The sequence below is a fragment of the Hemitrygon akajei genome, chromosome 16 (genome assembly GCF_048418815.1).
Source record: "Hemitrygon akajei chromosome 16, sHemAka1.3, whole genome shotgun sequence".
NCBI lineage: Eukaryota > Metazoa > Chordata > Chondrichthyes > Myliobatiformes > Dasyatidae > Hemitrygon > Hemitrygon akajei.
Window position 1 is genome coordinate 42,674,659 of NC_133139.1, and position 22,968 is coordinate 42,697,626.

General features: G+C 41.3%; 1 protein-coding gene across 3 annotated transcripts in view; it reads right to left on the minus strand.

Moving 5' to 3' along the window:
* The window catches only part of kdm4b (lysine (K)-specific demethylase 4B), a 535,771-nt gene that overhangs the window by 332,583 nt on the left and 180,220 nt on the right, over positions 1–22,968 (minus strand). For all 3 annotated transcript variants that reach the window (XM_073068769.1, XM_073068770.1, XM_073068771.1), the window contains one exon: positions 15,341–15,444. In XM_073068769.1, the coding sequence (XP_072924870.1) occupies positions 15,341–15,444 (104 nt within the window). The remainder of the gene's footprint in view (positions 1–15,340; positions 15,445–22,968) is intronic.

Sequence of the window (22,968 nt, forward strand, 5' to 3'; positions counted from 1 at the left end):
AAGTTTGCAGAAGTAATGTCATTAGACTCAGGGTCTAGATCAACTGGTGGGACTGCTTTGAACCAGTCAGTTGAAGAGAACAAAGAGCCATAGATTCTCAGGTGTCATTTGCAGAAAAAGGACAATAAATAGATGCTGGCTTGGACCAGAGCCGATAAGATGTTAAAGGTCAGGTGAACCATCGCCAATAACACTGAAATGCAACATTTGAACTGGTAAGGAATTAATATAAAAGCAGATGCTTCAATCGCAAAAGTAGCAATCTCTCTCCAGAAACCCACCATTGATGTGGATGTGGAATACCCCACAGACACGTGAAGATTGGATAGGGACCACGAGGAATACACAGCCTCCTTTTAATGGTATTACCTTCTCTATTCTTTGACTGTTCATGGAGGGTTAGGAAAACTTAGTAGGTGTGCACACAGGTATTCATTTAGACCATAAGACCATAAGTCAAAGGAGCAGAAGTCGGCCATTGGGCCCATCGAGTCTGCTCCGCCATTTCATCATGAGCTGATCCAATCTCCCCCTTAGTCCTATAACCTTCTCACCATAACCTTTGATGCCCTGACTACTCAGATACCTATCAATCTCGCCTTAAATATACCCAATGACATGGCCTCCACTGCCGCCGTGGCAACAAATTCCATAGATTCACCACCCTCTGATTAAAAAAATATTTTCGCATTTCTGTTCTGAATGGGCACCCTGCAATCTTCAAGTCATGTCCTCTTGTACTAGACTCCCCCACCATGGGAAACAACTTTGCCACATCCACTCTGTCCATGCCTTTCAACATTCGAAATGTTTCTATGAGGTCCCCCCTCATTCTACAGTCCAAGAACAGTCAAACGTTCCCCATATGTTAACCCTCTCATTCCCAGAATCATTCTAGTGAATCTTCTCTGAACCCTCTCCAATGTCAGCACATCCTTTCTTAAATAAGGAGCCCAAAACTGCACAAAGTATTCCAAGTGAGGTCTTACCAGCGCCTTATAGAGCCTCAACATCACATCCATGCTCATGTATTCTATTCCTCTAGAAATGAATGCCAACATTGCATTCGCTTTCTTCACCACTGACTCAACCTGGAGGTTAACCTGTAGGGTATCCTGCACGAGGACTCCCAAGAGTTGCATCTCAGAACTTTGAATTCTCTTCCCATTTAAATAATAGTCTGCCCGTTTATTTCTTCTACCAAAGTGCATAACCATACACTTTCCGACACTGTAATTCATTTGCCACTTCTTTGCCCATTCCCCCAATCTATCCAAGTCTCTCTGCAGACTCTCTGTTTCCTCAGCACTACCGGCCCCTCCACCTATCTTTGTATCATCAGCAAACTTAGCCACAAAGCCATCTATTCCATAACCAAATTGTTGATACACAACATAAAAAGCGGCCCCAACACGGACCCGTGGAACACCACTGGTAAACCAGCAACCAACCAGAATGGGATCCCTTTATTCCCACTCTCTGTTTCCTGCCAATCAACCAACACTCTATCCATGTATGTAACTTTCCCGTAATTCCATCTTGTTTAGCAGCCTCATGTGCGGCACCCTGTCAAAGGCCTTCTGAAAATCCAAATACACAACATCCACTGCATCTCCCTTGTCTAGCCTACTTGTAATTTCCTCAAAAAATTGTACTAGGTTTGTCAGGCAGGATTTTCCTTTAGGGAAACCATGCTGAGTTCTGCCTATCTTGTCATATGCCTCCAGGTACTCCGTAACCTCATCCTTGACAATCGACTCCAACAACTTCCCAACCACCAATGTCAAGCTAACAAGTCTATAATTTCCTTTATGCTTCCTTGCCCCCTTCTTAAATAGCGGAGTGACATTTGCAATCTTCCAGTCCTCCGGAACCAGGCCAGAATCTATCGACTTTTGAAAGATCATTGCTAATGTCTCTGCAATCTCCACTGCTACTTCCTTCAGAACACGAGGGTGCATTCCATCCGGTCCAGGAGATTTATCTACCCTTAGACGATTAAGCTTCCCGAGTACCTTCTCTGTCGTAATTGTGACTGCACACATTTCTCTTCCCTGACACCCTTGAATGTCCGGCATATTGCTGATGTCTTCCTCAGTGAAGACTGATGCAAAATACTCTTTCAGCTCCTCCGCCATCTCCTTATCTCCCATTATAATTTCTCCAGCATCATTTTCTATCGGTCCTATATCTACTCTCACCTGTCTTTTACACATTATATACTTGAAAAAGCTTTTAGTATCCTCTTTGATATTATTTGTTAGCTTCCTTTCATAGTTCATCTTTTCCCTCTTAATGACCTTCTTAGCTTCCTTTTGTAAGCTTTTAAAAACTTCCCAATCCTCTGTCTTCCCACTAATTTTTGCTTCCTTGTATGCCCTCTGCTTTGCTTTTACTTTGGCTTTGACTTCTCTTGTCAGCCATGGTTGCATCCTTTTTTCATTTGAAAATTTCTTCTTCTTTGTAATATATCTGTCTTGCACCTTCCTCACTTCTCGCATAAACTCCAGCCACTGCTGCTCTGCCGTCCTTTCCGCTAATGTCCCTTTCCAGTCAATCTTGGCCAGTTCCACTCTCATGCCACTGTAATTTCCTTTACTGCACTGAAATACCGACTCATCGGATTTCAGCTTCTCTTTCTCAAATTTCACAGTGAATTCAATAATATTGTGATCACTGCCTCCTAAGGGTTCCTTCACTTCCATCTCTCTAATCCCCTCTGATTCATTACACAATACCCAATCCAGTACAGCCGATCCCCTAGTGGGCTCAACAACAAGCTGTTCTAAAAAGCCATCTCGTAGACATTCTACAAATTCTCTCTCGAGATCCAGTGCCGACCTAATTTTCCCAATCCACTCGCATGTTAAAATCCCCTACAATTATCATAACACTGCCCTTCTGGCAAGCCTTTTCTATTTCCTGTTGTAATTTGTAGTCCACATCACTGCAGCTGTTTGCATAAATTTGCGTATTCTTTCATTGAGACAACAGCAGTACTTGTCAGTAATTACAGATTCTCTTTGAGCCTCTCTGATCATTACTACTAAGGGGTAGATCCTTGTAACCAGACACATTGGTACCAGTACATTTTGGTCTAATTAGCCCAAAGTTTAATGGAAATAGTTCAAAAAGTAATAAAGAAGCAAAGTGAATAACAAATTACAAATTTAAGTGAAATACAGAACAAATTAGAACATCAATATTACAGTACTACAAAAAATGCATTAGCTCCTAATAGTTATTGACGAAGGAATTCATCCAGTACACACAATGGACAAAATCAGCACAGACATCTAGTGCAGATAATGAACTGCCTTCCTACAATGGCATCAATGATTGCATCCTCCAAAACTTCATTTTCATTGTAACCTTCAAGGTGACTGTCGATACCTTCAAATTCTTCGTAGTTGCTAACTTGTTGAGGTAGCAAAACCATTTCATTTTTACTTCTGGACAATTCTGGCATCTCCAAGCCTGAATGCTCAAAACTGCAGTTAGCAAAACAGTTCAGAATTATCTAATTGTTTATTTCTCACTAACTATCAGTGACAAATAACATCAGTTGCATGTGTTTGTGTTCAAAAACCAATGATAATGTTTTTGAACACAAACACATGCAACTGATGTTATTTTAAAACTGTTCACTCTAAGCATAGTATAGTGTCTAAAGGCCACACAAGTGGATATCATTAAGGTTCTTGGCAATTGATGTTGTTACACTCAGCTACGCAGGTGCAAGGTATTCCACTGACTATAAATGAAAAGATCATGGGATGTCAGAAGGTGAGTTATTTGCCACAGGTTATGTAGTCCTCGCCTGTTCTTGCAGTACTTATAGACAATAGACAATAGGTGCAGAAGTAGACCATTCGGCCCTTCGAGCCTGCACCACCATTCTGAGATCATGGCTGATCATCTACTATCAATACCCGGTTCCTGCCTTGTCCCCATATCCCTTATTCCCCTATCCATAAGATACCTATCTAGCTCCTTCTTGAAAGCATCCAGAGAATTGGCCTCCACTGCCTTCTGAGGCAGTGCATTCCAGACCCCCACAACTCTCTGGGAGAAGAAGTTTTTCCTTAACTCTGTCCTAAATGACCTACCCCTTATTCTCAAACCATGCCCTCTGGTACTGGACTCTCCCAGCATCTGGAACATATTTCCTGCCTCTATCTTGTCCAATCCCTTAATGATCTTATATGTTGCAATCAGATCCCCTCTCAATGTGGTTGATGCGGGTAAAATTCTGGTCAATGGTGATGCCACTCCCCCACCCAACCCCCATAAGTATTGATGGTAGGAGACTAAGCAATGGTAGTGCTATCACCATCTGAAATGGAGAAGCCACTAAACAGGATCAGAAAAAGTTGCAAAATCAGCCAGCTCCATCATGGGCACTAGCCCTCCCTGCACTGACGACATCTTCAAAAGGTGGCATCCATCATTAAAAGCCCCAACACACAGGACATGCCTTCGTTTCAATGCTACCATCAAGGAGGTGGTAAAGAAGCATGAGGTCACACACTCAAAATTTTTGAAACAAGTTTCTACTTCTCCACTATCCAGTTTCTAAGAGGACAATGAACCCATGTACACCACCTCACTACTTTTCCCCTCTTTTAATACACTACTTATTTAATTTAGTTTTTGTATATAATGGATTCCAGTTAATTAGGCCATTGGTTAATCAGTGCAGCCACTTACTTGCGACAACTCAAAGAACAAAAACAAAGGAAGAAATTCATTTATTTGAGCAAACAGTTTTGGCAGTTGTGTGTGCTAGTGTTATGTTATCTGTTTGAGCCAACAGACACCGATTCAAAAATGAGCGTTTTTTTTTACATTTGACTTTTTTAAAAAATTGAGACTTTTGCAAAGATCCCATGAAAATCAGCCAGCTCCATCATGGGCACTAGCTTCCCCTGCCGAAAAAATTACCCTGCTGGAGCAAATTAAATGCCATCCACCTAACAGAACTCATCATCATCTGGCAGAGATAACTAGAGTGCTAAAATCAACAACTGCACACTTGATATGTCAGCAAGATAAAATGCGTGAAGAATGTGCATTATGCAAGGGACAGCAGGAAACATCTCTAAACGAAAGCACATGGGTTAAGGATCCAGATGTTGAAGAGGCCCTCAATCAACTGTTTTCCACTGTAACCATACGAGGTGTGCTTGTCAGTGGAACAATGTTAATAGGTCAAAGGAGCTAGCTAAGAAGCTGGGTCACGAAGATTTTAAAGCAACAGATGATTATCTCAATGGAAATGTAGGCACCACATTAAATTCAAGAAAGCGCATGGCAAAGTGTAGAATCATGGAAATTTACAAAGCTCTCCGACTTACTTTGAAAATTGTTTACGGATGATACCTACAATGCTGATGAAACAGGACTTCTTTTAAAATCATGCCTTGCTGGAGGTTCAAAGAAAGCAATAGATTGCATAACTGTGTTGTCTTGTACAAATATGTCAGGAACCAATAAAAATAAATGGTTGGTTACTGGGAAAGTGTTAAACCTCAATGTTTTAAGGGGTTTAACGAATTGAATACTATGCTAATAAGAATGCGTGGACGACTTCTGAAATTTTTAAGAAATGGCTGATAAGTTTGGGATATAGAACTTCAGCAGAAATCAAGTGAATTCTTCTGCTTGTTGACAATTGTGCAGCACACCATAATGTTTTTGAATGTTTCAGAAACGTCAAACTAGAACTTCTCCCTGCCAATACAACATTGTTGGTGCAGCCAATGGATATGGGAATCAAAAAGTTTATACACTTTGTATCACAGAAAGTTGGTGAGCCATATTCTCAAAGCAACTGAAAAAAAACTACTGATATCTTCTTCAAAAGGCAAGGAAGTGGATGTATGAGTTAACCTTTTACAGGCAGTACAGTTTTGTCAGTGATATTTGGTGAGAAGTAAGCAGCAAGACAATTCAGAACTCTTTTCCTCACAGCAGTTTCAAGCACTCAAGTTAGGAACTATGCTCAATTTCAAGGTATCAACAACCATCTTAAATATTTCAATGAATATGAAGATTTAGGAGATGCAATTGTTGAAAGCATTGTATCAAAACACTACGGCAGAAAATATGAAGACGAGGAAAGTGATGAAGTGATGACAACTGAACAGAGGACGCCAAGAAATTTACTGTTGGATTGAGGCATTACTTTAAGGAAGGCAATGAAGGCAGTCCATTATCTGCACTAGGTGTCATTGGAGTATAAAAGTTGAAATTTTTTACTGTGTAACCAAAACTATGTAGTCAGCTTTGAACTTGTTATTTGCTAGAGAATGAAATCTTAAGAATGTAGAGGACAATGGTGTGTTAATAAGAGGAAGCTAAGAGATGTAGATTATGTAGTCTGAGTTTGCTATTTGCTATGCATGTACCCAATTGAATGTAGAAGACAATGGTGTATTAATGAGAGGTAGCTAAGAGATGTAGATTAGAACATGATTAAGTCAATAGGTAGAAACAATAGTGGCGGATGTGCTTGTGATACGCAACTATAGACTGATTGGATATGCTAATGCAACTAAACCAGGAGATTGCTATAAAAAATGCTATGTCCAAGGATCGGTGGGCAGTCAGCGAGTAGCTCAATGACTTCTCAGCTTTGATTTGCAAATTAAAATTTAATACTTCTTGAAGAATTTTCTGCGTCTCCTGGTCGTTTGTGGGGCACGAGAAACCACGACAAAATTGGCGACCGCGGCAGGACCGGAAAGAGACCCGCGGAAAGGAAACGGCAGATTGGGGACGCTTCCCAGTCCTCTAGGGACCCCCACAAGGCTAACAGAATTAAGGGTACACCCAAACAAAAGGTAAGCGCTTTTTGCGACAATTTGGACTAAGAATTCTGTTGGTTTTGGGGAGGTCTTGGAGTCTCAGAAGTGTGGAACCACTGCCGAAGGGTCTCTCCGGTCCAAAGAATCTGGCAGAATTGGGGCTTAACAGGATGCTCAGAGGATTAATCAAGAACACTGCAGTGAGGGTAAGTACAAATAAGTTAATAAGAAGTTAAGAAAAATTCCACGTAGCGTTGGTAAATCTCTGTGGATACCGCTTCGTATAAAACGAAGGTCTGATGGGCAGGGAAAGGGAAAGTAGAGAAAATCCTCATGGATACCGCCTTAAGAGATAAGGGTCTGAATAGAGGAGGTGCAAAGAGAAAGTTCTGTGGATACCGCGCTCTGAGTGGAGGTCTGTACAGGCAGAACAGAATAGGAAACAAGGACAGTCCAATATATAGTTTAAAGCGCTGGTAGATAGACAATAGACTAGGCATAGAATTAGAGTAAATAATATTATTCAGTAAACGAACTGTGAATCTCTGAAATACCTTAAAAAGAGAGAATAACATGACAGGTAAAGGAATGGCAGTAGAGATTCTGAGCAAAAAATTCCCAATAAATAAATATGAGATCACAAAAACTTCAGAAAAATGGGAAAAAATAACCAAAAACCTGGTCACAAAGTGGCCAAGAGAAGGAACGTTTGATGTAAGTTTGTGCGAAGAAATGGAGGGACTGATTAAAAATTACAAACCAAAAGATAAATCTAAGAAAAGATGGCAAAAAAGAGAACGAGAAATGGAAGTGCTAAAACTCTTCAGAACGGAGGGAGAAAGGCTGAGGAGGACAGGTAGAATATTGATTACAAGCGAGGAAGACACTAAGGTGCTGGAGAAACAGCCTGTTAGAGAGACAGGAAGGTACAGTGTGAAGCTGGCTTCAGCTCCGTACCCGGATGCGAAAGAAACAAAAGCCCCCTCCCTATCATGAGGAAGGAACCTCTAAGCAGTGCCCCCTGCTGACGGGAACAGTAAACATGCAGGGAGAAGTACAAGCTTGGGATAATGAGAAGGAAAAAAGACAATACGAGAAGGAAAAAGCGGCGATATGGAAGGAGATACAGGCAGAAAGGATAAAGGTGGAACAGGCAAAGACAGAAATGGAAGAAGAGATTGAACAGATGAAATACTTGAGAGAGGAAAAGGAGTATGAGGAGTATCGGTTATACTATAGAAATAAACAGACTAGAAAAGAAAGTGGCTCATCAGGGCAGGAAGAGATGAGGCATTCAAGAAGAAGTGGAAAAAAGATAGGAGATGAGAGTCTTGGAGAAACATGAGAGAAGGGAATCAAGCACGAGTAAGGATCATGAGGAGTCCCTGTCACAGGTGTACAGACACGGACAAGAAGGAAGAGAAGGTGACTCATTGGAGGAGCAAGAGTTAAGTGGAGAGAGAGAGGATGCGAGAATTTGTGGGGAAGAGGTAGGAGGCAGAAGCCTAGAAGAGCAGAAGGAGGCGGTTGGGGAGCGACTTGCGGAAGTAGAGAGAGAGCTAGATAAGTTACTGAGAGGGGATTGCCAGAGGAGATGCGAAAAATACTCCAGGGCCAACCAAGTATTGAATCAAGACAGAAAGGAAGGACTCCACAGGGAGACCGAGGGAAGAAGAGGACCATGGAGACATTTGTGTGGGAGGCAGTAAAGACATACCCTGAGACAGATGGGGAGTCAGGCGAGGAGGAGAGCCAGGGCAGGTGGGAAGAAGGAGGAAGAATGATGCCGTTGTTAGTTAAAGGATCAGGACCCTTGGAGATCCCAGGACCTAGAAGGTCTGAAAAACACTCTGCCAAATCTACATGAAAGAGCAAGGAAATGGATTAGAGCCTTTGAAGAAGAAACGGCGGGACGATTATTGGCTATGGGAGATTTGAAGGCACTATTGATAAGGTTGATGGGAACCTCCAAATTTAATGAACTAATGGAAATGGCTGGCATAGTAAACTCGAACGACCCGAGAACTGATGGAGACGGGTTTGACAGAGTGAGGAAGAGGGTATGGCAGGCCCCCAGGAAGCTTTATCCACCCAAAGTGGACCCCAAAGCCTTAAAGGGTGATCTACTGGAAGACACTGAAAACCCAGCAGCCTATGTAGAAAACCAGTTGAAAAGGTGGAGACTGGAGACTGAGCAAGAGGTGGAAAATAGCTTATTTATCACCACACTGTTCCGACATAGCATTTTGGATGCAATGCCTCCGCAAGTAAAATCCAAACTGGAGGAAGTGGTTGGGCTGACGTCAATGACCCCACAAGAATTTAGAGACCACGTAGTCCATGCAGTTGAGAAATACCGGAAAGACAAACAAAGGTTGGCTGAGCAGCAGGAAGAGGTGCAAAGAAAGTTAATACAAATGCAGCTCGAAGAACTCAAAAAGAAGGAAAAAAAGAAAAGCAAAAAGATGCTGCCAGCAACCACCGGTCCGAGTACAGCCATCGAACTGGATGAAGCACCGCTATATGGAGGAACCGATCATACTGTAAGACAAGGGCCAGAAAACCCCATGCCAATAATCGTCTTTGGAGGAGCATTCCCACAAATGCCCTATCAGGAACAGACTAAATTCAAACAGCCCAGACAGGACTGGAAGTCCCAAGGAGGGGGACAGAGGAGCTATGGGCAGAGGGGACCAGTGAGGAAACGGGGGGAAAGAGAGGTAGAGAGATTGTGCTGGGGATGTAATCAGCCAGGTCACGAGAAGAGATTGTCCATTTACACCATGGCCTGTCACACCAGCAGGAACCGATAAGAAAGGAACTAAAGTTTAGCCAAGGACCAGCCCCCAAAGGCCCAAGCGGACCTGTGAACTCCTATGCGAGGTATTAGGGGTGCCCCGAGAACTCGAGTGGGAAGGGACATTACCCAATGATAACAAGGGAGGCAGACGAGGAACCCATTGTTCAGGTTATGTTAGAAGGGCAACTGACACCAATGATGATAGATACTGGAGCCACGTACACTTGTGTACAGCCACAGTATGCCCTTCACCTTCCCATGTCAGGAAAGTTTATTAAGACGGTAGGGTTCTCGGGGAAAACACAGTTGACACAGTGCACGGCTCCAGTGCAGTTGAGAATGGGAAATAAAGGAATTGTTTTGCCGGTGCTAGTATTTAAAGGAACTCCGATTAATTTGTTAGGCAGAGATGCCTTATTGAAACTGGAATTAAAATTAGAATGCACCAGAAATGGGCTGAGTGTGGAAAGAGCAGGGGCTCAAGTGATAGTGCGAGAAGACAAAAAGGCTAATGTGTTTTGGATAGGAGACATCGCAGATCAGATTCAGGAAACCTGGGAAAAATGGAAAAAGGGTATGCAAGCTACATTACCCAGGGCTGTAATGCCCAAATCTGAGCTACATTGTACAGTGATTTTTGACGAGACTCAGAACAGGGAGTTAGAGGAGAGATGGCACCTGGAGGCATGCACCCAACAGCACCTGGAAGGGGGGGGGGGGGAAGGCTGTGATAATTGGAAAGCAAGAGGCAGCTTTACAAGTTAAGTGGAACACCTTTTTAGAAAAATGGTACAGGATACCGGAGGCTGCGCCCCACGTAACGTCGTTGGTAAACAAGGGATATCAGTCTAAAGACTTAGGACCCTTAGTTAAGAGTGCTGAAACCGTAACAGTGTGGAGGAAAATCACGCCAGAGGTGTGGATATCAGAAGACAACAATTGCATTAAAATAATGGTAAGTGTAGATATGGTAGGGACAGTGAGAGAGGTCGAAATAACTCCCCAACCACACATGCCATTGCTGGGAAAGGAAAGAGGCCAGCAGAAAGATAGAAGGTTAGATGAGTTGCCATCTATTCTGTGGTCACAGCATGACACGGACGTAGGGAAAATAAAAACAGCTAGTCCGGTGGAAATAAGGCTGAAAAGGGGAGCAATTCCACCCAGGAGACCACAATACCCCTCTAAGACAAGAAACAGAAGAGGGAATAGCATCGACAGTGCAGGGGTTGCTTGAAATAGGAGTGCTTAAAAGAACAAACAGTCCATGCAATACCCCGTTGCTGCCGGTCTTAAAAGCAGATAAATCTAAGTGGAGATTGGTGCATGATTTGCGAGCGGTAAATGATGTGGTAGAGGACTGGCCAGCGGTAGTCCCCAACCCACACACGCTTTTGACTAATGTTCCACCAGAAGCAAGTTACTTTTCAGTGATTGATTTGTGTTCGGCTTTCTTCAGCATTCCTCTAGCCGACCAGTGTCAGTATCTGTTTGCATTTACTTATAGAGGTGCTCAGTATACCTATACCAGAATGCCGCAAGGATTTAAACATTCACCACACGTTTTTAATCAGGTGTTGAAGGCAGACCTAGAGGGCATACCATTGGAAAGTACATTGTTACAGTATGTGGATGACCTGTTGATTCGCTCCCACAGTAAGGAACAGTGGGACAGTGAACACTATAACTCTGTTAACAGAGAAGCTGGTGCACAGAGGACATAAAGTATCCAAAAAGAAACTGCAATTTTGCACGCAGCAAGTGGAATACTTAGGCAGGGTAATATCCAAGGGAGTGAAGACAATAGCACCAGATCAGATTGAGGTAAACCCAGACTGTAGGGCAGATGATGACATTTTAGGGAATGGCAGGGTACACCTCAGATTGGATAGGAGAATATGCTGAGATTGTGGCACCTTTGAGAAAGATGATGAAAGAAGCAGGACATACAAATTTGAAGAACGGCTTACAGTGGAATGGAGAGGCGGAGATAGCTTTCAATACTATTAAGCAGGAATTGCAGTCAGCACCAGCATTAGCTTTGCCTGACTATGAGAAGGTTTTTCATTTGTATGTATCCGACAGGAGGGTTATGTCACAACGGTTCTAACACAAGAGACAGGCACAGGAAAAGCAAAGCAGCCGATAGCATACTGCAGTACGAGACTAGATGAGGTGGCTCGGGGGTATCCACCCTGTTATCAGGGATTGGCGGGCTGTACTATGCATATGAAAAGGTATCATCTGTAACCCTGGGCTATCTGTGACTCTGTACACACACCACAAAGTAGCAGAATTGCTGGAAAGAGGGAAATTTGTGTTGACGCCAGCCAGGATAGCAGCGTATCAGATGCTAGTGACATTTCCTGACATAACTATACAGAGATGCACTGCCAGTAATATAGCCGATTTTGTCCCTTTGGGCTATGAAGGAGAACCCCATGATTGTGTAGGGAAGACGATGACATTTGCCAAATTGAGAGCAGATTTACGGTCAGAACCACTAGAGGATGCAGATAAAAAGGTTCTGTTCGTAGATGGCTCTTGTTATAGGGATTATGATGGAAATCATGCAGGGTTCTCAGTAGTGCAGCAGGATCAGTCGAGCTATAAGATTATTAGGATGGAGTCCTGTCCCCAACCGTGTTCCGCCCAATTAGCGGAAATCAAAGCCCTGACAGCTGCATGTGAAATGATGGAAGGTGAGAAAGTAGACATCTATACTGATTCGGCATATGCTCATGGAGTATGCCATTTGTTCGGGGCAGTGTGGAAGCAGAGAGGTTTTTAAAAAAAGTAGTGGAGATCCTATACAACATTGTCAGCAAATTCTAGACTTAATAAAAGCCATAAATAAACCTAAAGCATTGGCTATAATAAAATGCCAGGCACATAAAAAGGGAAATGATGTAATAATAACAAAGGGAAATCAAACTGCGGATGAGGCAGCCAGAAAGGCGTCTGGATGTACATCAGCTGTCATTGCCCCCCAGGTAAGCCTAACTCCAGAACCCGTGGTAGAGGACCTAATTGAAATACAAGGTAAGGCAACTTTGGCAGAACAGACAATGTGGAGATGAAGGGGGGCCAAGCAGAACCCGGAAGGCTTGTGGAGCATGGAAGACGGTTTGCTGGTAGTGCCCACCCCTCTACTGACGGTTCTGATTTCAGAAGCGCATGGGATGGACCATTGTGCAAGGGGGGGAGAAGTGATAAAGAAAATAAAGAAGGATGGTTTTTGGTCACCTTATTTACAGGCTTCAGTGGACTTTGTCTTGTCACAGTGCGAGGTATGCGCACAGAATGCAGGGTTCGGACATCAGTTATTTGACTGGTTAGAAAGTAGACTCGGAGGATGGGGAGCATGGCTGACTAAAATGGCAATAACTGTCAGTATTGTATTGTTGAGCTGTGCGCTTGTGCTGTGCTGTTCTCTTCCTTGTCTCAAGTCTCTTGTAGTGCGTGCTGCAACCAAACAATTTCCGATGCTCGTGGCAATTACTGAAGCAAGCTTAGTGGAGAAAGAAACACCGAAAATGTATCGTTACAGCCTACAACACCTGTAGGATGAACAAGAGCAAAACGACAGTGTGGGAGTAGATTGTAAGGGCTTCTGAGTCTTTTTCCCTGTCTCAGGTACAGAGGGACAGGTTTTTGGCTCAGTGGCCCAGGGTAACAGGGAGAGAATACTTTGAGGTCTTGGCGCAGAAAATTATAGTTTAACCCGAGATTTGGGAATAAGTGCTTGAGTTTATTGGGGCTTTTGTGCGCAGACTCTTAGTCTTCTTTCTCAAAGGGGGGATATTGGAGTATAAAAGGTGAAATTGTTTGCTGTGCAACCAAAACTATGTAGTTAGCTTTGAACTTGCTATTTGCTAGAGAATTAAATCTTAAGAATGTAGAAGACAATGGTGTGTTAATAAGAGGAAGCTAAGAGATGTAGATCATGTGTCTGAGTTTGCTATTTGCTATGCATGTACCCAATTGAATGTAGAAGACAATGGTGTGTTAATGAGAGGTAGCTAAGAGATATAGATTAGAACATGATTAAGTCAATAGGTAGAAACAATAGCGGCGGATGTACTTGTGATATGCAACTATAGACTGATATGCTAATGCAACTAAACCAGGAGATTGCTATAAAAAATGCTATGTCCAAGGATCAGTGGGCAGTCAGCGACTAGCTCAATGAATTGTCTCAGCTTTGATTTACAAATTAAAGTTTAATACTTCTTGAAGAATCTTCTGCGTCTCCTGGTCGTTTGTGGGGCACGAGAAACCACGACTGTGTCTGGACTGATTTTGTTCATTTGCAGTCAATGAAAAGAACAGAGTAGTGTACACTTGATGAATTCCTCCATCGGTAACTATTACAAACTAATACACAGTTTTATCTATGGTAAAATTAGTAGCACTCTAATTTGTTCTCAATTTCCCTTAAATACATAATTTGTGGCTTAATTAAATGGTAGTTTGTCTCCTTTATACCTCTTTAACTATTTCCATGAAACTTCGGCTGATTGGGCCAGCTGCTTATTTGGGCCAAAATATACTGATCCTGACATATCCCAATTAACCAGTGTATATATTTCTTATTATAATTTATAGCTTGTTTTTATTATGTATTGCACCATACTGCTGCTGGAAAAGAACAAATTTCAAGACATATGCCAGTGATATTAAAGCTGATTCTGACTGTAGCAAGCACTTCCTGCAATCAACATGAATCTTCTTAAAGTTTGTTTCATTCTCAATCCAGAGTTGGATATTAATCGTTATTAACTTCCACTGCTCCAGGATTTCTTTAATAATATATGAACACAGGCAATTTGGTCTCTCAAACTGCATTAAGATTCATGCCTTATTTGTCTTTGCCATCTATCTCATCCTTGCACCTATCTGTATTGCTTCCTAAAACCACTCTTTCCAATTAGAGATGTACAATTAACAATTCACCTACATCAACCATCAAGCCAAGTGTTCCAAATTCCTACTATAGTTTGCACATCGACATGTTTTCCATCTTCACCACTGTACCAGGCTGTAATGTCTAGGCTATGCTCCCCATTATTGGTTTCTAGAATCAGCAGATATAATTTCTTTTTCTATCCTGTAAGTTCCCCTTAATACCTTGAAAAGTTTGATCAATTATTGCAGGACCTTGTAAGCTCCATAGACAACAACCCTACTTTACAGAATCTCTTGTCAAAATTTGACTAAAGAATCAATTCCAAACTGCACACCATCCAATATTCCAAGAAAGCCACAGCAACAATGCCCTCAAAGATTGAGAAATATATGCAGTCATTCCTTTCTTAAGATGAGGCGTATAGAACTGATCACAGTGATCCAGATTATGTCATCCCCGTGCAACCAGTTCTGTACACAACTCAATTTTCCAGATATTATCATTCCATTAACTTTATTTTTATTACTTTCTGCACCTATCTTTCACATTTCAATGATATACAAAGTTCCCCAAGTCTCTTGCTTCTAACATTTCACCATTTGGAAAACAATTATCTCATTTTGAGCTACAAAGTTGAAAGTCACACATTTACTTAATCACACAAGAAAATAATTCCTTGCTCTAGTTCTATTAGCTGCAGTTCTTACCTTCCACAGAAAGTTGATATGTAAACCTATTACCTTTGATTCTGGATAACATGTGTAAAGAAAATAAGAACATGTGACTGGATGTATTAGAAGCAGACTAACAGCAAAGACCTACCCGGTCAAAAGGAATGCTGTACTTCTTCAATATGGAGGGTGATATGAGAGTCATTTTGTGGCGAAGAAATGCATCACAACCTTGAGAGCTACCTGGAAAGAACCCTGGAGGCAAAGAGTAAAACAGAATTAAAAAAACATATAATATTTCTGCCACCTTTACTACAACACAGCATCAAATTGTACTGATCTATCACAATTTTCTTTTGAAAGCTAACAGTAAGGCTCCAACAATTCACTTTAGATATAATTAACAAAACAATATAAACAGCTTCATTTCTTTTCTCCTACATCCTAAAGGTGTTAAATCCTTGATGGTACATAATTGCAAGCTTTAAATGTGACAATTCATATATGAAGGAAGTCTCCTGCTGCTCATGCCCAATGCTTGGACAATTTTATTATTCTCTCATCAATGGGACTTAAGAGCACATAATCACCCTTTCAGTCAATATCAATTCTAGACAAATCTAAGCGTAACTTTTGTCCTTCTTATTTTTAGTCCCTTAACCACAAGAGAGGAAAAGATACAAAATGGATTTAGAAGGACCAGAAAGCGCGGCAATGTTTCGGCAACATTTCTGATAGCAGGAAAGGAAAGGCAGGAAACTCAAGGTGACAACACAGTGATTAATGAAGGAAGAGCATTCAATGGTGGTGGTGTGAAGAACAGAGCCAGAGCATGACAGGTACATGGGGCAATGTTCACAGAATAGCGGGCAAATCACTCATGTCCTTGAAGGAAATAAAAGCTAATTCATCGGACATTTTAAAACAGTGAACAACAACGGCAACTAGAATGACAAGAGTGTGACTTTTGAGAGGAAATGATAACGGCTGCTAATGAAAGTTAAAGGATACGAGGAGAGTCTGGCTTGGCGGTAGTTGGTGAGAGTAAATGCACAGAATAGCAAATTGTCTCTTCTCATTCAGAAGAGTTGGCAATGCGTTTTCAGTTTTCATCTGTTTGATTAAAATTGTTAAGAAGTTACTAAAATGCAAAATTATTTTTAAGTCAGGTTGGATAAGATCTTTGGCAGTTTACCAGAGTTGTATTCAGTAACAGTTTACCAACTTGATGTCGCAACATAACTTTCTGCATTTCATCATTGTCAATGTGCACAACTCTGATCAATTTTGTCAGTGGAAAAGGATATTTAATAGTGATAGATAAACCACTAACAAAATTCACTACCGCTAATTTAAGCTACATATTTATCTCAATCACCCTGGTTACAATGAATCAAATTCAACATTTTAGCAGTAGAAATCTTGCATTAATTTGGTTTAATAAAATTTTTCTGAGATCTTGCCAAAAGAAAATCCAAAGTTTATTATCAGAGCACATACACACCATCACATACAACCCTGAGGTTCTTTTTCGGTGGGCATTCTTAGCAAATCTATAGACTAGTAACTGTAAACAGAATCTGTAAACTGTGCAAATGTAGATATAAATAATTAACAATAAATAACAAGCATTTAATAACAATATAACAGAGTCCTTAAATAAGTCTAGCTATCACCTTCAAAACAAAATCACAATGGCAAAGAGATACATAGGTACAGGAAAAATAACAAAAGGAAAATACGAACAACTCAATGCTTCCAAGGATTTTTGTCTTTAGACTGTATTTGGCAAACATGGTGGAAAACTAATACCGTAGATGTCGGATTATAAGCCGCTACTTTTTTCCCACGCTTTGAACACTGCGGCCTTTACTACGGTGCGGCTAATGCATGATTTTTTTTCATGCCGCCAAAAACATTTTGCCTCGTAACAGTAGACCAATAAAATTGATGAGTAGTTCACAGAGGTCCAATGAAATTGTACGATAAATCAAGCGCACTTTCACAATTAAATTATTGTAAATCAGTCATTTGTACTCACCCTCATCAACATGGAAAACACTCGAAGAAAAGCATTGTGCTGCCTTTATGGCAGTTATTTAGTTTATAATATTTTCGCTTAGTAATTCATTTGTTAGTATTTTCTAGTTAAAGTTAAAAGTGTTAAGTATATTTGTTTTCTGTACATCCCGGGATACTATGACATCACATCCGGTTTCGCCGCGTCTTGTGGGAAATACCGGTTTGCGATAAACGGGAAGGTGGGGGCGAGCACATTAGCCGAGCGCATTAGACCCGAGCACATTAGCCGAGCGCATTAGACCCGAGCGAAAACGCTGCTTTTAAGTTAAAGGCGATCAATAACTTTTCCTGGTAGGCTGCAGTAGATATTTTTTTACCAGTCGTTAGGAGATATTGGAATGTTGTTCGTGCACTGTTCAGTAAAAAAGTATACGCAACGTAATTTGTGATATTGGAATGTTGTTCGTGCACTGTTCAGTAAAAAAGTATACGCAACGTAATTTGTGTGTTACCGATACGTATGTATATTTAAAAGTAGCCGTGTTAGAGGCACGGTTCGAAAAAAAGCATTTGCAATATGTATTTGTTTATGTTACCATATGGATTTAATTAAAAGTTAAAAAATCCTCACGTGTAATATCTTTCTGTGTAAATATCTCATATTACAACGTGGGACACCTGCGGCCTAAAATCCGGTGCGGCTTGTACAAGTACAAAATTGATTTTCTTTCTAAAATTAGAGCCAGCGGCTTTTAATCAGGTGCGCTCTGTAGTGCGAAATCTACGGTACATGAAAATTTTATTCTTCATTCCAAGACCATCTCCACTTCATCTGCATTTTGAAGGCAGCAAAAAAAAATCAGACAACATTCCAGCGATCAAATCCATTCTGAATCGTTCATATTTAGCAACAACTAATATTTAACTTATTTTTAATAAGTAAGGCTTTGAAAACATTATTGACCAATATTTCTTTGTCCATTCGCCCTGCCCCACTGATCTCCCTGAAAGTGGCAAAAGTGCTAAACCTGCATGCACCTCCTCCCTCACACCTATTCAGGGCCACAAACAGTGCTTCCAGGTGAGGCAACACCTCACCTGCGAATCTGCTGGGCCAGTCCATTGTGTCCAGTGCTCACAGTGAAGCATCCTCTACACTGGTGAGATCCATCATGAATTGGGGTCACTTCATCAAACACCTCCCTTTCATCAGACAAAAGTGGAACTTCCCAATAGTCAAACATTTTAATTCTCATTCCAAAATGCCAGACTATTTGTGCCACGATGAGGCAACCCTCACCGTGGAGGAGCAACACCTTATATTCCATCTGGGTAGCATCTAACCTTATGACATGAATATCGATTTCTCCTGCTAAAAAGAATTTTCCTTCTTCCTTCCTCTTCTTCTATTCCCCACTCTGGCCTCTTACCTCTTCTCAATTGCATATAGCCTCCCCCAGTTCCCCTCCTCCTTCCCTTTCTCCTATGGTCCATTTTCCTCCCTTATCAGATTCTTTCCTCTCCAGCCCTTTACCTTTCCTACCTACCTACCTGGCTTCAGCTATCAACTTCCAGCCATCCTACTTCCCCTACCCCACTACCCCACCTTCCACTTCTTCCACTCAGTGAGGCAGAGGTACACTGAACCTCTTCCTTTCCCTGTCTCAATATGCCCTGTCAGCAGACTCACAGCTGTGGCTCCAAACCAGACAAGGCCTGGTCTATAATGTTACCTGGTCTACATGCTTCGGCACGAATGCCAAGTAGTGCCGACCACCATGCAGCTTCAGCAGTGGCAGTACATCGAGACATCGGAGGTCTGTAGGTTCCAGCTGCAAGGGGCGTCTATTGTTCATTATGGACACCTTTTTAAGATGACGCTTCCTGTGTGACATGGGCACACAAGTGAGTGTGCTGCTAGCATCACCCAATTATAAGGCAAAGAGCAACAGACCCTCGCTGGAGGCCACCAACGACCGCAGAGTCCAGACTTATGGGACATGACACATGACGCTTTGTTTAAGTGGAACTTTGTCTTGGGTCAAGTTGCAAGACCTCTGTTCAGTGCAGATTTTCTGTGTGCCAAAACACTGTTAGTAGATTTTAAGGACTGCCAGCTTGTGAATGCAAAGGAGTTTGGGTCATTATTCTGAACCCCCAGTAAGGTCCCCACAATGGCTCAGTCCAGCGAATGCACTACCATATGTGAATTCACTCGCCTGCTAGGCGAGTTCCCAAACCTCACCATGCCCACAACTGGCTCAACAATCCACACCCATGCCCGTAGAATGGACTCAGAAAAGGTTGAGTTTGCTAACATGGAAATGCTTGGCATTGTACACAGGTCTAATAACCCCTCCCCCCCGGGGTTCACCCCTCCACATAGTCCCTAGGACCAGTAATGGTTGCCGTCCATGTGGCGATTACCACCACCTTAACAAGGCCACCACCCCCAGATTGTTACCCGGTCCCACATATTCAAGACTTTTCAGCATGTTTAGCTGGAAAGAATTTTTTTCTACAGTTTACTTAGTCAGGGCTACCATTAGGTACCTGTGTGAGGATGTTCCCAAAACTGCAGTGATAATCCCATTTGGCCAGTTTAAGTTTCTACGCAAACCATTTAGGCTGAAAAATGCAGGACAGACTTTCCAGCGCACAATGGACACTGTGTTAAAAGACTTACTTTTTTTTTACCTGGACAACATACTTGTCACCAGCGCATTCAAAATTGAACACTTTAGAGTCTTTTTAAGAGAATCTTAGATAGATACATGGAACTTAGTAAAATAGAGGACTGTGTGATAGAGTCATTCTAGGCAGTTTCTACAGAAAGTTACATGGTTAGCACAACATTGTGGGCCAAAGGGCCCATAATGCGCTGTAGATTTCTATGTTCCTCACATCTCTGCACACTTTTCAAGCAATTAAGCCAACATGGGCTAATTACTAACCCCAATAAATACTCGTTAGTTTGTCTACTATTGGCTTTCTCGATCACTGCACCTCCGCAGTCAAAAGTCACCAATATTACGGACTTTCCACTGATGGAATGAATAAAAGCACTGCAAAAGTTTTTAGGTATCATGAATTTCTATCACTTCATTCCACGAGTTGCTAAACTTAAGCTACTCTTGTGTAGTGCTTTTAAAGGCAGTGTGAAAATTGATAATTTCCTGATAGGTCAGAGCATCAAAAGTTATGGCGAGAAGGCAGGTGTATGGGGTTGAGTGGGATCCAGGATCAGCCATGATGAAATGTCGGAGCAGACTCAATGGACTGAATGGCCTCATTCTGCTCCTATGTCTTATGGTCTTATGACCCTAATCGCATACTTGAGTGGTCAGCAGACATGAAGGGAGTATTTGGCAACAGCAAACAAGTTCTTTCAAACACGACAGTATTGGAGCACCCGCCCTCAACATGCCCAGACGCATTGATTACGAAGCAGTATATTCTAGTAATGCAACTAACTTAGTTTCCTCACTAAATGGCAACAGTATATATAGCTGCTATCCTTGGCTACAAGTCATTCCACCTGGAATGTTTCAAGTTATTTCAAAACGATAGCAATAAAATATGTACTGTGAATTCTGGTTAAATGGGACACATCAGGACCAGTACAATTATGCGGCTACTCCAATTATCCAGAGTTTCATGCCAATAGTTAAAAATGTATTATTTAAAAAAAGCCAACCTACAATTTAACTGAGTATTAAATTATGCATTTAAATGAAAGACAGAACAAATGAGAACACTACCAATACTACTACAGTATTATTAATCCACTGGAGGCTGCCATGTTCTTTTGATTGACTGTAAAGAACTAAATCAGAGCAGACAGCTAGTGTAGATAATGGACTGCATTCATATAATACTTTTGATTATTGCATTCTCCAAATCTTAATTTTCATTGTAACATTCAAATTTTTCGTAGCTCCTAACTTGCTTGTAGCAAATTAATTTAATTTTCACTCCCAGTTGTATCTACCATCACCAAACCTGAAAGCTTGAAACTACAGTGAGTAAAACAGTTCTGAATTGTTCTACTATTTATTTCTCGTGACCTATTGGTAACAAAAATCACTGCTTTTTGAACACAAATTCATGTAACTGATGATATTTAAAAACTGTTCGATCCAAGCACAAAGTAGTATCCAACTGCCACACAAGTGCACGCAACTGGTGCTAGTTAGAACTTATCCAGCAAGTGTCCTGCCCCAATTATGCGGTATAGTGTCCCAAATAAATGAAGGGAATTCCAGCTATTTTCTCGATTAGATTTTATTCTTTAAGAGTTGGGCCAAATAAGCAGCTGCCCCAATTAACTGGAATCCACTGTATTTATTTTTGCTCATTAGCAAAGAGTTCAAGCTCATGAAGAGAACACAAAAATGAAATCCAATACAACAAATTAAGAATACATTTCCAGCAATGAACTAGAACTATTTGATTCTGATAAAGGTTCATAATTATACATATGGGTAGCAGGGTGGAGATACATCTCTACCAAAGGAGGTGTAAGGCACCCCTTTTTCCACTAGCCTGCAGGTTACCCTTGGGCAAGGTGAAGCACCTGCTTAGATCCCCAATCAGGGTCACGTAAAGCCATGGGAGCGGGTGGTGAATGGTCATATGAGCAGTTGGTGCATAACAGAAGTCTGGTTATGTGACCTCTGATGCCAGGCTGGGGTCATCCGTCTTGTAAAAACAATGCCCAGTAGATGATGGCAAACTAGTCCTGTAGAAAAGTTTACCAAGAACAATCATTGTCATGGATAGACCATAATCACCAACATCATACACAGTGATAATAATGAATTATACACAGCCTACACCTGTCACAATAGCTGCCTCCTACCAATTCCCAATTCATTTCCTTTTAATGCTATTAGTTATCTATAAAACGGCAATAATAATGCAGCTAACCATATGAAATGATTTGCAGAGATAACGTGGTATGTAATCCTTTCGCTGTGATACATAATGTTTTGCCAGGTCACTTATCAATGCGACTGGAACATTGGTATGAATGTTCTACATTAATCACAGAAAAACTGAGAAAACTAGAACCTTGAATTTGTAACTAATAATAGTGTTGAATTTATTTAAAAGGTGAAAGTGGAAAAAAAAGTTGTCATCCTGTCTAACTAATTAATTCAATGCTATCCCCCTAGGCTTGTCTCGACATGAAGATTTTAAAATTGAGAATAAGTTGAACAGAGTTCTGAAAAATATCTACAGAATATCAGGTTCTTTCCAAAGTAGCATCTGACTCCTTTTCCGTGTATAGTCATTGTTTTCTGACCAACATCTGTACGTTTCACGTAGAATTTGAGATAATTTACATATGTAGACCCTTTAGTAATCTTAGGACGTGTTTTCCAATCAAATATCTTCTAAGTGTACTGTCATCCAAAAGATTGCACTGTTAAAGTAGATATAATGCTGCATAGTGAGGCATAGCTAAAGTATGCAAGGCAAAACAAATGCCTGCTGATCTAGTTACAGAGGGTGATAAAAGCTATCCCTGTGATAAAAATTACCCTGGGTGATTTTAGTTGTTACTTTAAAATGGAAACTTCCCTCGTTTCACAAACACGTTATATGTACTACTAAAGGAGGTAATATTCTGGACCATTGCCACAGCCTGATTAAGATGCCCCTCATGCCATATCCAGCACTCCCTCCCCTCCACCTCGGACATTCTGACCACCATTCAGCTCATCCCTGAATACCAACAAAAACTGAAAGTGG